At 29.9% G+C, this 17,083-nt stretch overlaps 1 protein-coding gene and 1 non-coding gene across 2 annotated transcripts; both read right to left on the bottom strand.

Moving 5' to 3' along the window:
- Positions 1 to 769: 769 nt before the first annotated feature.
- Trnar-ccu (transfer RNA arginine (anticodon CCU)) lies at positions 770 to 842 on the bottom strand. The gene has a single exon. It is a non-coding gene; the product is annotated as a tRNA-Arg (tRNA).
- A 4,688-nt stretch (positions 843 to 5,530) lies between these two features.
- Positions 5,531 to 16,585, bottom strand: LOC131840949 (vam6/Vps39-like protein). The gene is made up of 13 exons (XM_059189167.1): positions 16,270 to 16,585; positions 16,042 to 16,194; positions 15,390 to 15,517; positions 14,979 to 15,182; positions 14,462 to 14,648; positions 14,026 to 14,143; positions 13,336 to 13,462; positions 9,981 to 10,367; positions 9,542 to 9,764; positions 8,861 to 9,316; positions 8,304 to 8,533; positions 7,561 to 7,695; positions 5,531 to 7,149 (listed from the first exon to the last, which is right to left on the bottom strand). Exons 1-13 carry the CDS (start codon positions 16,337 to 16,339, stop codon positions 6,994 to 6,996), a joined length of 2,574 nt encoding a protein of 857 aa, XP_059045150.1. The 5' UTR covers positions 16,340 to 16,585; the 3' UTR covers positions 5,531 to 6,993.
- Between the last annotated feature and the right edge of the window lie 498 nt (positions 16,586 to 17,083).

The following is a 17,083-nucleotide window of genomic DNA, read 5'->3' as shown; positions in this document are numbered from 1 at the left end:
TATGAAATCCAGGAATGACAGGTGATACGAGTGAACAGAATTTTTTTATTGGCTAACATTGCCGACTTAATATCGCATTATTATAACACCAACAACTATCTAGTATTGCTGTTGTTGGGGGGGATTGTTAGTAACGAAGACTAGTAATAATGCTTTAATAATATTCTGTATTGATACAAAATCTCCATTTTCAAATTAAACTGTAAGATAGATCTACACAAACTTTTATTACTGCCGCTAATTGACTTTCGACAAATGCTGTTTACGACACGTTACATATACATAGCCTAAATACAAAATGATAAGTTAACCTATTTCTGTTGTAGGGATGGAAATTACGACGACAGAAGTCGAAGTTCAATCTACTAACGGTACCTTGAGAATTAAGTTGTATCCGTCAAGCACAAGTTAATCTTTCCTTTCTATAAGGCCCTCCGCAGATTTCTAGTACCCTCTGAATTTCACATTTATATCCGGCAAAGCCCAAAAGGCCAAGTAAGGCCAACTGCATTTGAATAATCCGAATAAATCGTAGTTTTAAGAAATGTACCCGTTTTTTTAAGTGGTGAGTCTAAGACTACAGTCATATGTTGTTTAAAATATATTAATTACAGATATTAGCTATAAAAAACACCATAAGAGTAAATATTTCGTAGGAAATTGTCTTTTCTGTTATGTGCTCTATTTCAAGAATTAGAACGATAAGAGCCATCCTGTTAGTTGCTTGAACACAAACATTTAAGTTTTTACAAAAATGCTATTCAATTAGTACCTCTGGTGGGACTCGAACCCACAATCCTCGGCTTAGGAGGCCGATGCCTTATCCATTGGGCCACAGAGGCAAGCGGCGGACCGGCGTTAGCGACAACTCGCGTTCTACCGACGCCGACACGGTGTCGGCTGTGTTGCGTCATAGCGCGTCATAGCAGACGCTTACGGGTGCGTCCACACGATCAACAGATAATAAAATTATCGAGTATTCATTAATTAACACATAACCGCAAACAGGTAACAAAACTTATAACCTGTAGTAGCCAGAGCCATAAAACTCTAAATACATCAACATCTAATATAAACTAGTTACCTGCTGTATATACTATTTTAATTTGTAATATTTGGAAGTAAATTAATATTTCATGTATTTATATTTTTGCATATGTGCGCTAATTTTATTCACATGTGACTGGCACAATTACAACACAGTAGTAGGAACCTACAGGACTTGCGGGATTTTATCCATATATAGGAGGCTATATACTTAGCAATACAAACCTAAACAGATTCAATTGAAAAGAAATATCGTACAATATAAAAAAACAATCTTTCTGAGAAATAATTTGATTGGGAGAAGAGTCGTAGTACAAAAATAAAAGCTAAATATGGTGCGTTTACCCTAAATAACTAAATGAATTAGGATCAAACTTGGCACTCTGACGTGACATAGTTTATAATTAAAGTAGTTATATACAATTATACATACAAAGGCGAACTCTAGCATAAAACCATATCGCTCACTCCGCTCTACCGCTTACCGTCGCGGCATGCGACATAGCACTGCTACGTGTGTTAGTAGCCTTACAGTAGTTCTAGTAATATTGTTACTTTAATTAATAACTTTTTTGTTATTATTATGCATTTTTTGCTTTAAGCTCGTGTACGGTTGTTGCTTGTAGGGACTGGTCTGCTCTGTTAAACTAGGATTGATTTAGTTTATTATTCAAGTAGCTATTACGTTTATTTACTTGTGTCAATCTTGCAGCTTGCCAATTAGTATTCACACAAAATATGTAATGCAGAATAATGTTTCTTTAAAAAAGCAACACACAAGATTCTTTCATGTAGTTCTTGTGCTTTCCGATTGAGAGATTTCTCTACCTCTATATATGACTATTCAAATTAGTTTTTTTATAAGTTTATTTAAATAAATTTATTTCCATAGCAAATAGAAATAAATTTATTTAAATTTTGGTACTTGGTAAGAAGAATTAAATAAGGTTTAGAAAAAAAATATTTTTGTTGACATGTTGGAACATTCAACAATAATATTTTTTCCTAAAAATAATATGGAATGCAATATATATCATTGTCTTAACAGAAGTTACATGTATCTCCATGTATTAGAACTCTACCACCCGTATGTAATCGAAACGTATATCTTATATCTCAAAAATCATCGATTTCCTTTAATAGTTAGTCAACTTGTTTAAAACTACCAATAGTAAATAGGCATGACAAAAGACTAGAATATATTAAAATTCCCACTGGAATAAAACTAGTTGCCATTACTACACCATTATTAACAATCCCTCTCTTGCAGATTATTACCTACACTATTTACTCCACATTGAATTACAATAAACTGTAATAAATATAGCGAAGTGAAAGCATGTATAAAATTAGCCATGTAGCCGTGAAGACAAATGCTTTATTTCATTTCATACACAGCATTCAAATGAAATTTACAAAGATAATACTGCAAATCCTCGTTTATTTTTAAATGAAATTATAAATTTGGTAAACATGCCTAGTCTATACTTGATTAATCATAAACACAATACAGTAAATATATCTAACCATGCGTTTGAGTTTTTATCTGTGACCACAGGTTGTCGAATAGGTTGTAGGTACCTATTTATAATACAAATTTCAAAACAAGTTTTTATCCGGGTTTAACAGTTCATTGTATGGCTATACACCTATATAGGTGTATAGCCATACAATGAACTACGTGGTAGTTCATTGTACCAAAAAAGAAAATACATGAATAAAAACAGCAAGTAACAATTATTTGGTGTTTTAATTCGTGTATTTTTCCGCTATTCTAATAATTAGGTAAATATTTTGTATAACAACATTCTAAAGATATCAAAATCTATTACTATTTGTTTATAAAGTTCTAATTATTTGTATTTGCTATGTGAATAAAAACCTCAATCATTAATATTACGATATTTCTCGATATGCCATTATTATCTCTGAATTTTGCACGAAATTATTTCTTTATGTATCATAAATAGTACAGTTAAGATATTTAACGAGTATCATCCCATAGAGTTTTCGTAATTCCAATTAAGAGACACAATCTTCAGGCTGGACAGGATCAGAAATCTTCAAATTCAAAAATTATTTATTCATGGAGGACGTTTTAGCTGCTCAGGCACGTAATTTCTTTTTAATTTTTTAGTTCAGTATACAGATTCAATTAGGAAGAACTGACAAGTAACTCAATTGAATTTTCTATTACATTTTTTTAATTTACAATGTTTATTTACATAGGTGTTAATGCCTAACATTAAAAATTATTTTATAATGTACCTATGGCTTGTTGGCTGTATATAGATAATACTTCCTTCAATGCAAGTAAGTAACAATTGCAATCTACCAAGTGCGCTACGGCAGTAGTGCAACAATAACTAAAATCCCAGTTACTAAGAGTTGATAATAATAAAATATGGTGAAATAACAAAAAAAAGAGAAATATTCGGAGTACGGAAACTTTTTGAAGGGACGGATTGTCAAGAAGTGAAAAATAAATTAAACAACAGAACTGTAAGGTTAAATTCAAATTTAGAATATATTTTTAGTAAGTCAGTTACAACACTAAGACAGGCACATAATTGGGAAATCTATACCCATAGATAAGTCATCATGTTGGCTAAACTGATCGCTACCGTGTTTAATTTTTTTTGTCCTTGTCCATTTTTACGGAAGTAATAATAACAAGTACCTAATAGCTATGTTATATTTTTTTATCAAAAAATATTATTTTCAATGTGTAAAGACCTTTTGAGAGCATCAATCGACAAGAAAATTTATTTTCAGACACGACGTCGTATCTATATTTATCACTGGCGTCTATTGACTAAAACTAATAAGTTCAGTTGTAAATGTAACATTAGATAAAAGATTGCTGATAACAGTAAAATAGGACACAGACATATATTTCATTAAATAAATACATAGGTGTCGTAAGCAGATATGAAAGCTGAGGTTATTTGAAAACTGTTGAAGACTTTTAAATGATGTGATCATTTTGAAAATATTGAAATTTGATTTGTATTCTTTTGTCTCGATGTCACATAAAAATTTTAATATTTACTTTATGTGAATATTATGTATAGTATCATTCAGTACATTAGACTTTAATGAGGAAATATTTCCAAAAACTGTATATGTATATTTTTGTTGACAACTCCATCTAGTGACAATTTATATACATATTTCAGAAAACGTTAATTACTTTTGAACATAGTTAGATTACTGTTTGTGAAGTAGAAGCACCTTGCTTTTTATCGAGAGACGGACTCAGAAAGTTAATTCATATATTATTTTTTATTTATAGAGGCCTCTTTATCTCTACTAACACTATCGGTAACTTAGTGCTTTTATTCTAATAACAACTTTTTATTGGTCCACTGTTTTGGTTTCATTGTTCATTTCTATAATAAACTTTTTTCTATTTCATTCATTTTGTCCTTACTTTTCTTTATTTTATCGTTAATATTATACTATTAATAATTAAAAATGTAAACTTTTAACTTTCACTGGGGGGTGAGGGGGAAAGAATGTTAATTATGATTAAGAGCACCATTCCGATATCCTTACCATGTCAGGTCGACCTTTACGGGGTTCTGGAAGCCGTAGTGTTAACTGCATTCGTCACAAAGGGGTAACAGACATGATTTCATGCTCATCCTATCATTATCCAGTGCCCCGTTTGCGTAAAACGTTAGCACACACGAGCACACCATTCCATAAATAGCTGTTTAAAAAAATCTGTTACTATGAGAAATACACGCTTATCTTGTGGATTAACGTAACATTAAATGTATAAAAAAAGAATTAATATATAGTCTTTATGTAACTCTGTAATTTGTGATTAAACTACAGTCTATCCTATAGACAGTTGTAGTCGAACATACAAAAAGAAATCATATTGCAGATAGAAGCAATAGACGGATGAAGCACTTTTTTTAATAGTTGATAATGGTATGTTCCACCCGCCTGCGCTATCACCATGGTTTCCAGGGGGAACCGTGAGGAGGTCAACCTGACATGGTACATTGCTAGGAATGGAGTCATCAGTCCACATTACTAACAATTCACTTCCCCCCAATGAAGCACTATACTAAGGCACAGAGATGGTATTAACTGCTTACTTAACAAATTATCACTAAAAGCTAATGAATTTGTATAAAGTAGAGAGTGGTATAATGTGAAATTAAACAAATATTACTTCATAAAAACTTGCTATATATTTATACATTGGTTAACCATTTACAACATAATGAAATATGAGCCGGTATTTAAGCATACTCGTATTTATAATAGAATATCACACTGAATACATTTTTACAATATCATCTAGCTGTACACGAATAAGTATCTTATTCTAATTATATAATCATGACTTTTATCATTTATTTCATTGTACAAGTGAATACATACAATATAATTAATGAATCTTAAAGGTAGTCATTTATGATGCATCCAAACTGGCTATTATTAACTAGCTATATTATTATTATTATTATAGTATAATATAATTTAAGATTAAACTAATTGAAAAAAACATTGTAAATTTGGAATAAATGGGTATGTTAATATATTTTCTTTGTAGAATAAAAATATTACTATTAGTCACTAATAAAATCACAGTACAACAAAAATAAATGCTCATGAAACTAAGACCAAGGTAAGTAACTACTTTCCTTGTTAAGAAATAAATATTAGTAATAAGTTTTTTTATGTAACTGAAATAGCCAACAAGCTGACAACCCCCTTGGTGGTAAGCTGTAACCGTTGCCTGATGGGCTTAATACAGAATTAGTGAAAACAATATTACGGTAAAAGCCAGTGACTAAATATTATAAATACATCAATATTCCTAGACATATTACACAGTGTCATGTAGAAAAATAAGCAGGTCTGTACGATGTGTAGGTACTAAACATACTGACTTACTTGTAAATAAACACATAATAAACTTTGATAACACACAGACAACAAAGAAACAGACATACTTATGAATAAAAATTACATCAGCATTTTGCAGGGCATCAGTACATTGAGGCAATGTATGTATTAAACCGCAGAAGATTATTACCGCTAAGGTCTTGATTACATCTAAAATGAAGCATATTTTTCCAAGAAACAGACTCAAAATATGAATATACATTTTATAAAAATGATACCACGCAGTGACATATTTTTTCTCTTCAAAATATGATCATTAGAATCATATATAATGACTAATGAGGTGTATCTTAACATGCATAATAAAAATCCAGTTGAATTGAGCACCTCCTTTTCGGACTCGGTAGACGAATTTTCCAAGCAAATTAAATCTTTTTCCATATTTTGCAAACTATTTCAATAATACGTCATACAATTTTTTATAACTCTACCTAGGGGTGTCTATTATTATTGACAATTTGTAACTTTTAACCTAGACCTGAATCAAAATGCTAAGATAACAGTAGAAATATTGCTAGTTTTAACTATGAGACAGTTATGTTAACAACACATGTAACGTATATACGCGATTGTGTCCAAATTGGTGCTAACATCTGTGGAGTGTGTGTAGTGATTGCAAATCTGAATCATATACATGTGCAAAAATATAAAAGGTTCTTTAATGCGTTTACTACATAATAGTATATAGGTATTAAACTATACTTATATATAATAGCTGTTAATTCAATTTTTGTCTTATTATTAGAATGTAATAAATATTAATCCATTTTAACTTATGATTAAAACTAACATTAACATTATCATTCCTATATAACTTTGGACAACTGTAAGATTATATATATCCATACTGTAAATTTCTATCGCTCGTTTAGTTTAGCGTTATAACAATTCGTAGCGCGACTAGGATCTAAGTCACATACAAGATAGCATGTAAAATATTTCAACATTAATAAAAGTTGCCTACAAATTTTCTAATATATACGACTAATTGTACGTTTCTAAATATAGTGGCAAATTCTACTTTTCAAGTTTACATGAATAATGTACGATGTCACCGTTTGGATATCGCACGAACGCGCTCTGGTTACCGAAGCGCTTCTTGCAAACTGGACACACGTTGTAGTCGTTGATGATCACACTCTTCGATTCGTGAAATTGTTTCAGTTCTTGCACCTGCAACAATGTTTGTTATTACTTATGTTAAATTATTTTAAATAATTTGAAAATTATTAAATTAAGTAATGATTGATGATAAAGTTCATATTATAAAAATTTATTATCCCATAAATATTACTTAAAAAATGTTATTTACAAATAACGAACAATGACAACGTAGAGTAGACATTAAGACAGAAAAACATCAAATATTAATTTTATGCATCATAAATGTTTTTTCAAAACAACTAAACATTCACTACTTCTTATAATTTATTTTCATAATAAAATACTCTCTCTGTATTTTGTTCATTTATATTCTTGTTTGCTCTATTATGAAATACAGATTCTTCTTATGCATATAATATATTTACAAAATAAAGGAAAAATAAAAATAATAAGAACATTTATTTAAAAAAAGTAACCAACCTGCATATGTTCAGCATAGAGAAGTCCTTTTAAAACTTGAGTGCGTCTCTTGTGAGTCAGCTGACCATCCAATGCACACTCAAGGAAATTCTTCAATCTTGTGAGAGGCACATCATCAGGCAATACGGATAACGCCTAAAAACAAAATACGACGGTCATCTCCCTCGTACATACCCATGTGTAAATGAATCAAGATCGGTTAAAAAGTAAATTTATTTTTTATCAGTTTAATAAAAAAAAACCTGTAATCTTAACAAAATTAGTATGTACTAGCTACTCGCCCCGGCTTCGCACGGGTGTACATGTATTACATATATATAAACCTTCTATAAACCTTCCATTTGAATCATTCTATATATTACAAGAAACCGCTTCAAAATCCGTTGCGTAGTTTTAAAGATTTAAGCATACATATGGACAGACAGCAACAGCGCCTTTGTTTCATACTATGTAATGATAACGAAGCAGTAAGGTAAAGTAAACCATTGCTATAAAAAAATATCAAGATTTATTATAAGATTTAATTTGTAAATATATCATGTGATATAAGAACAAAAGAATAGTATCCAAATATCCTCATTTTTGAAATAGCAAACAAACTGGCAGCCTATCTGAAAAAATAGCAACTATCGTCCTTTAAGGACAACTTTCTTAGTAAGGAAAGAAAAATGAACACTGTATGAAGACAACAGTGTTCGTTTCTTGAAAAGACTAAACAAATATGTGTATACATTTACACAAACCTTTAATGGCGATATTTTATCACCGTACTTTTCCAGTATACTTAAAGCCGTCTCCAAATCCGGCACTGAAGTTTTTGGATTCCTGGGTACTTTGTCCAGGGGACCGCTGAGGGCGTTACTCTGCTCGGGATTTACTAGGATCTTCATTAACATCACATACACATCTTGGTTTTTACAGTTAGAATTTTCAGTAATATTCTCACAGTATCTCACTGCTCTCTCGACATCACCTGAATCAAATCAAACCAATATATCTTTATTTATGTTTTTTTTTATTACAGTCAAATCTATTGCCAGTTCTGACACAATGGACCTAGTATATAAAAGTATGTATTTACTAAACCAACATTACGTATTTCGCGAGTCATTGACATGGTATAAACAGTATTTGTGAATTCTATGATGATAATTTAAATACTTGGTGATCTAAATTTAAGTCGGGTATGAAAACATTAATTATAATCTTAATAACCAAAATAGCAATATAGTATTTGGAAAATTGTGATCAGGTAAAAAAATAAGAGGTGCTACTTCTTTAGCTGCTGTGTGATGCTTACCAAGTATCTGCACATATATTGCTAGCGCCTGCTCGTGTCTTCCAAGTTTACCGTAAATAATAGCTCTCTCCTCAAAAAGACTATCATTAGGAAAATGAAGTATTACTCGCTCCGGCGTGTAATGCACTGATTTCTCTAAGAATGTTAACAGTTTTGTTTTGGTATGCTGGAGCTCTTCTTCTGTTATTGTTCCTTTTTTGTTATTTAATTTTTCTCTATACATTCTAATTAGCGCGTCATGAAATAATGAGTTTGTATCGTTCCACGTATGAATCACATGCTCCAAATACGGGACTACTAATGCATCGTGTTCCCTCAATAAAAAATCTAAAACCTTTGCACGGGGCAAATTTTCAACTTCAACTTTATCTTCGGTAAATATCTTTAATCCTTCTTCTGGGTGCTCTTTTAGTATCCAATCGGAGAATTTAAATATCAAATTAATGTGTTCAGCGCCTGAAGTAAAATCCGATTATTACAGTTACTTAGCTTGAAATAAAAATAATAGTAGCGAAAATCAATATAGTAAAACTAGATTTTCTGTACAATTTCTATTAACCAATATATGAACCTTGAAATTGCGCAAACTAAACCCAAAGCAAAAACTAAACTCAAGGCAAAGATGCAGAGATAGTAAAAGTATTAAACTACTAGTATATTAAAACATGTAATATATCAAACCTAAATTCTGCATATAATTTTTAGTTCTAGAATAGCCCTTTAGACTAGAGTCCGGTTGTTTAGCCTGTTCTCGCAACAACTGCAGCGCCTTCGTGTGTTGCCCCTTCGTTTGGTACAGTATGATAAGTTCGCTGAACTTGCTATGTTGTAATAAAGTTTTTTCTGCTTCTTCTAAACGGCAATTATTAAGTCGTAATAATGATGCAACAAAAGCGTCGTTTGTCTGAAATGTAAATTATTACAAAGAAAAATAACATTCAGCACCATGCGTCACTATTTTTGCTATATGGTGACTACAAACTGTAGAGCTCTATGATAACTAACAATAACAAGTAGTATAGACTACAGTATACTAGATTGTCCATAATACTATAAAGCAAGTAACGAATATCGTAGCTTATGTAACATTTAGTGTAAAACATTTGTACACTATTCTTACCTGCAAATAACACTTCAATAGTGTCGTATCGATCAACTCCAGTTGTTGTGTCACATTTCTCTGACTGCCTGTCCCTTGTTGGCTACCAGAGGCCTGAGCGGTATTTTTGCCAATGTTAGCTCTCAGCGCTAACAAATATTCTATTAAAGCTTTCAATGCATTTTCCAAGTCCTTTCCTTTTAATTTCTTATTTTTAGATAATTCCGCACCTGGTCTGCTGTCTAAATCTGGGAATAATTCTATAACTTCCGCTGGATCGATGTTGAGTTTCAAAAATTCTTTCATGGACTGTGAATAATCTTTGGTATCAAATAGCTCAAGAGCAAACAATTTCTGTATCGATCGTATAGACTGTTCTTTTTCTTCTTGGGAACATTCTGATAGTTTCTGAAACAAAAGTGAGATCGTAGTAGAAGATTCAGTAATTTAGTTATTATTTTAAAATTTTCAATAAAAGGTAAACGAACTTTTGATTGTGTAAATTACTGTACATGAAAGAAAACATGTGTTCATAAAAATTATAATAAGCTAAAATTCTTACGAGTGTAAGAATAATAAGTATACTTTATCATTATGTTATAATTGAAGTTCTATATATAATTTACTTCAACCTTCTTTAATTTAACGTAAAAAGTGTAAAAGAGCTGACTCCGGCGTAAGAGTACACTAAATCTTGTATAAAAAAAATCTCAAAGGATTCTTTTTACATTTACAATACATTCGATTCCTAGATCAGGCATTTCTTTATACCTGTTAATGCATAATTCTAAAAATAATTCATTTTGTTAAATTACAATACTCCTTTTACACCAATGTCTTCTTACATCGTTGAAAAGTCGACAGTAGTAGTTGACCTAGTACAAACCGGACTTAGACCGAAAGGTCCGTGACCGTGACTGATAGTGCGAATCCAGCCCGTAACAAAAACAAAAGGAGTTAATTTATATTTCTGACTGTATTTCCGATGATAGAAACACCGATAACAATATATACTCATTCCACCTAATTAAACTATATCAAAAATATGATACACAATTCTAATATAATTTGTCCAAAATCTGACGTCGGCAACAACTAATTTAATCAAAAGAAAACTGAATACTACTTACACTAATTAACAAATTTAATGTTCCCTTTCGATTATTTATTTTCTTCAGCTTATACATTTTCGTTTATACACACAATGTCACCATATAAAACAATATCTAGAAATGTCACCAAGACCAATATTCACATCTCACACCTTGGAATACCATATTACATGTAATATATCTGTTTGTTCTCCTCTAGCCAAAAGTTGTATGGAAGAGATCGCTAAAGTGATAAGAGAGCATTTTGTACCTACATGCACTACATTTTTTTTACAGTACTTAGTACATACAGTTTTTTTGTATTTTTGCAATATAGAGGAATAAATAAATAAAAACTAATTTAGGAATTTTGAAATTTAGAATAACTTTTGAAATAATCTTCATTCGTGTAGGTCTAATACAGACAATTATGATAAGTCAAATGGACTTACATTTAATATTGTTACAATGTTCGCTTCTCGTTGTTTTATTTTCCCTTTAAACATATTGACGTTTAGAGGAAAAATGAAATCATTGAATCCCAAAAACATTGAACCGTGTTTTAATTATAATTATAACTATAATTTAAACAAACTTATTAATTACGTGATTTATTTAACATACAACGATAGGGACAAATTGGTCATTTAGATTAGAGTTTTTTTTTTATATAGTACATGATAATGGAATGCTGCACCCGTCTACGATAAAGGTATGCCCCTGAGCAGCGGTGAATATTGGAGATATTATATTATATTGGATATATAGAATATTGGAATGATATAAGTATGTAACAATAAGTAACCTGTAAGTTACTAATTGAATATAGAAAGATCGCATATGTCATGTATCGAGCCAATAAAGTTAAGTTTAAGTTTTTGTTATGATTGACGTCCACTCTCCAATAATTGTGGTAAAATAAAGAGGAGAGTCAGAAACTATTTATATTGATAAAAATAAAAAAATTGCCCATATCAAATCATTATTTTTTTTAAACTTAGTTATTTTCTATACTGTGTTCTTTCAATATTGCCAAATTGGGATAAATATATAATTTAGGTTCTAAATTTAAATCTACAATCTATTAACTGAACTTGACGATGGAAAATTAATGAGTTTCAACAGACAGTTGAATGGGTCAAATATTTACAAATTGACACATTAAAAAAAAAGTCAATCCTTCGTCTGTGTACCACAAAGGTTCTTTTCTGTTTAAATTATTCTAGGCCAGTGTAGCAATAATTTTCTCTGAGAGCAGATTCAAATTTCATCTGTACATATAATATGTAGGAGCTTTAGATTATTATAGGAACATATCAATAAGTGTATTAAAGAAATATTTCTAATTGTAAACTAAGATAAGAGATAATATATATTGGCTCCAAAATCCTTTACTTAACACAACCACTGTATAGCTATATGATCAAATACAACACTTCAACAAGTTTATGTATACATCACAATTATTTTAGTGGAACTGGCCAGATATCACATGTACTCATTAAGTACAATAAGTTATGACTAATGAACAAGGATAAAGCAATATTATAAATGTAACAACTAAACTGAAATTATATAAATAGAGATTGATTAAACTTTAGCTGTTTAGTTGTTAACATAACATTACACGAAAAATTTTTTTTAATTAGCAGTAAGGAACTTACTTTACAGTATTAAATAATTGGACCGTTGAAAAAAACTTGTTTAACTCCAGTTATAGATTATTTCATAGCCACGAATTTAATATCACGAGAATAGAGATCAAATATAGTTTCCTACTGAAAGTAAATATTTAGGAATATACAGGACTTTTTAGCCGTTCGGAGAAAACTACAGAATAATCATACGTTATATAAAATAAATTGAACGTAGCCTATATATATATACTAGTATTAAAAGCAATACGAAGGATTTGAAATTTCTCTGAAAAAAAAAAATACAATATAGGCTGTAGTGTATTGTTTTTTTGGGGTTCTTGTCATGAGTAGGACTACATGCTTAAAGTTTAAGCATTTACTTTACACTTTAAGCCTTAAAGTACAAAGTATCCTATTGTTTATTGTCAAAAAATATTATAATTTAAAATTAATATATTGTTTAACAAAAGTCATATATTCTAGACTTTAGCGTTACACCAAATAATAATGTAAATATTATGCCATAGCATGTTTTATAAATATCTTATATTATATATACATAGTTCATAAAAATCAAGGTTTCTCCCTGGTCTGTAATGGACTTTTATCCTATATATAAATTAATAATTAATTACACATATGACTTACTGTTAAGTCAATAGCGATCTGGAACTGTTTGTCTTTTAGAAGTTGTTGTCTTTGCTTTGTGATATCCACTGAACTGAGACACCACACTTGACCAACTGAAGACACGAATGTTAAACCTCGCTTACATCTAAAATTAGTAAAAAATCTTAATTAAAAATCAATAATATATATACAAACCCGTCATGGTATTTAGCATTTTATTAAAATGCTAAATACCATGACGAGTAAAGGAGTAATTACTCTGTAAATACTCGAAATCCAAGCAGTCCATTTGAAACTGGATATTGGAAATCGGATGGTTTATTCCTAGTAAAACCACCACAACTGGATTGCTGACCCTACTCTATCCACATTCAATCAGAATATAAACTTCCACGGATTCCCCGCCAGCGTATATCGTTAATGCAGGCAAGTACACCATACCTGCCTGTATTAACCATCATCTCATCTTCATCATTTGGTGTGTGTAATAAATGGGATATGGAAGAAACAGATGATGAAATTAAATAACTAATATATAATACAACAACAACACATCTAATAAATGTAATAAACACTGATATTGTTACTGCTATTATATAATAATATATATAAGTAGTTTCGAATACAAAAACCTAATGTTCAAAAGTAACTAAAAATCCTTTAATAGTAATTTTTTTGATTGACTGAAGAAATATGTTATATACATACCTATACATCAGTCTTGCTTTATTCAATTCAGGAATTGTTTGTATAAATAATGAAGGTTCAACAGTCTGTACAACAACTTGATCTTGTAATAAACCTAACACAAACGGCTCATCCCAAACTGAAAGGGAAGATTTATCTGTGTTTTATAATTACATTAACTGACCTATTATAGCATGGTGGTTCTTTACTAACAAATTTTATGTTAAACATTAAATTAATAGATTTGAATTATTGTTGTTTTGATAAATGTAAAGTTATATTATATAGTAATCTGTCACTTGCACTATTAATTATACACTTTTAATGCAATGATCTTGATGACTACTAAATAAAAGCCTCACTAAATTAACAATGTATAAAATAAAATGTATTTAAGTGTACTTATATTAGGACAATTATTTTTAATAATATTACAAATATTTTTTTCTGGTCATACCAACACTAATAGGGGGTTCTGACCATCTAATAGTTTTCTTGATTTCTAAATCTTGTGTTTCTTCTACAAGCACTGAGGTCTGATCACGCCCTAGTAAAAATGATGTATCTGAATATCTAGCTATAGTAGGTTCCAGGGCTTTAGAACTTCCAGTTGGGAATAGTTCTTTTGGTTTCCCTGAAGAGAGCTGAAATCAATTATTATTATCTTAATTTATAAACAAAGGTATTAAAGTAAAAAAACAGAAGTGTAAAAATAAAATGTCAAGATAATTTCTACTACCAATACTTTGATAGATAAAATAAAATTCTTAGTCTCCACTATAATCTGAAAAGGTTTTGCCATTTGTAACTAGTACCCAATGATTGTCATATTTTCATCATATAGTAATATTAACTAATAAGCTTATACAAAATGAAATAGTTTCTCAAATATAATCTAAATATTTCCTGCCTCTTATTCTGTAAATAGGTTATATTTACAGAATAACAGGAGTTAACAAGTAAACTTTTCTTACATCATAAAATGTGTACTCCGCCTTAAACCCTACACACAAATATTCCTGGCCCCATGCCAAAACTTTAGGCACATCTGGTATGGAGAAATCAAATAAATGTTGTTTAAATTGTCCATTTTTCCCATAATATAACTGTAACTTTCTTCTTACAACTACACAGAGACGAACAACTGAGTTTGATTCTCCTGTCATTGATGTTGTTGACTGTGAAAGTAAACAGATGAAATTAATAACATACACTATATTTACAATTAGGGTTTGTTAATACCTATAAATTTTAAAATATTTAACATTACAAAAGTTAGAAATCTGCATTATAAAAATTTTGTGTAAAATAAATATGAATTTATTGAAAAAATAATAACTACAAAAATTCTATAACAATATATGAATACAATTTCTTTTACTCACTTTATTATCTAAGGCAAAAAGTGAAGCACCCTTGGTTTGTGGAAATGTTTCAATAAGTGGAAAATTGACACCATTGATGTCATATGTGGACAGAACATAGTCTGATAAACAAAGGAGTAAATTCTTTTCTGCAAAATAACAAACAGAATGAATACATTTCTTCATTTGCTACTAGATTGGCCGTTTAGCATTGGGACAAAACCTGCTTGGAACTGAATGACTTTTTAAACACATTGTTACAAAAATATTATTTAGGTAACTAACATTTGTATATTACTGTGATTTGTATATTAACTTGATGCCAATTGTTAACTTCTTTACTTTGTACATGTACATGTATGGCGTATTTTCATTAATAATCATAGCTTTATTATGAATATGTGATGACTAATAACAGTGATATTATCTGTCTATTTGTAGTAAAGTGATATTATATATGAGAAAGAGTGTTTGTTACTTTATAATTTGATAAAGGCTATTATATTATATATATACATACTATTTGTAATGATGTTAAAAGATTTGGAAAAATCACCTGGATAAGAATATCAAGTTTATTAATATGTTCCCCTGATCATATGCAGACAATACATATAATTTTAAGTACTAACAGTACATACAAGTAACATACAAATCAAGTAATGTTAAATACCTGGTATCACATCAATTTGCTGTATTGGCTTCTTACTAAAATTTTTACAGTACCGCAACAATTGTATGCCATATTTGCCAGGGTTCCCATTATTGGTTGATAATGAATACATTAACAAATGCCCCTGCCTAGTTCCCAGCAACAGGTTGCCATCTGGAATTATATTAACGTATATCAGCAATTATCATTGTAATGAATATTAAGTGACCAGTAAAATTGATTCCTCACCATATGCAGCTATAGTTTCTATCTGTACAGTGACAGTAAGCAAAGGAGATATATCGTATGCCTCGTGCATGATAACAAAAAAATGCGTACAACTAAAACCTATAATTCCTACAAAATTTCACAAATAATAATCTATTATTGCACTAGTTACATAGTTTCTTTAAATTCCAGTGAATTTTACTCTACGATTACTATACACATAGTTCACAATTTAAATTAAGTCACAGTAGCATAAAAGGATTTATTAATTATTATTATTTTTAATGTTTTTCTGCAAATTTATTTTTTATAACAATCACTAATACTCAAATAATGGAATCAACATTTTCATAATTTTTGATTTTTCACAGAGTACTTTTGCGTTGATGTCATTGTCGTAAATTTGGCAGCATCTCTTTGACAGCTGAATAAGAACAAGAAATTATTTCGTTGTGGTGATAATTTACTCATAAATTTTATCTGAATTTTGACAGTGTTGCCAAAGTTATTGAGGAAATATCATTATTTTGCAGCACTAAAAAGTATAGGGACGTCTATATTAAAAAAAAATCGACGATGTCGATGTCGACATCAATCTATAGATATTAAAATACTGTCTAATGTAAAAAAATCTTTCTGATGTGATGTCATTTTGAATTAACTTTTCTAGTATCGATGATATCGGTGACTTAATATGAATGTTTCGATTTCGCCATTATCCACGACTACAATTAAACCAAAGACAGGCAGAGATGTTTTCGGTTAAATATCGATGTTTTTCAATTTTATTTAAATTAATAATCAATATATAATTTATTATTTGTAGTAGGACTAT

The sequence above is a fragment of the Achroia grisella genome, unplaced genomic scaffold (genome assembly GCF_030625045.1).
Source record: "Achroia grisella isolate CSIRO2021 unplaced genomic scaffold, CSIRO_AGI_Agris_v1 utg152, whole genome shotgun sequence".
Taxonomy (NCBI): domain Eukaryota; kingdom Metazoa; phylum Arthropoda; class Insecta; order Lepidoptera; family Pyralidae; genus Achroia; species Achroia grisella.
The sequence above is the reverse complement of the archived record's forward strand: the minus strand, read 5'-3'. Positions and strand labels throughout refer to the sequence as shown.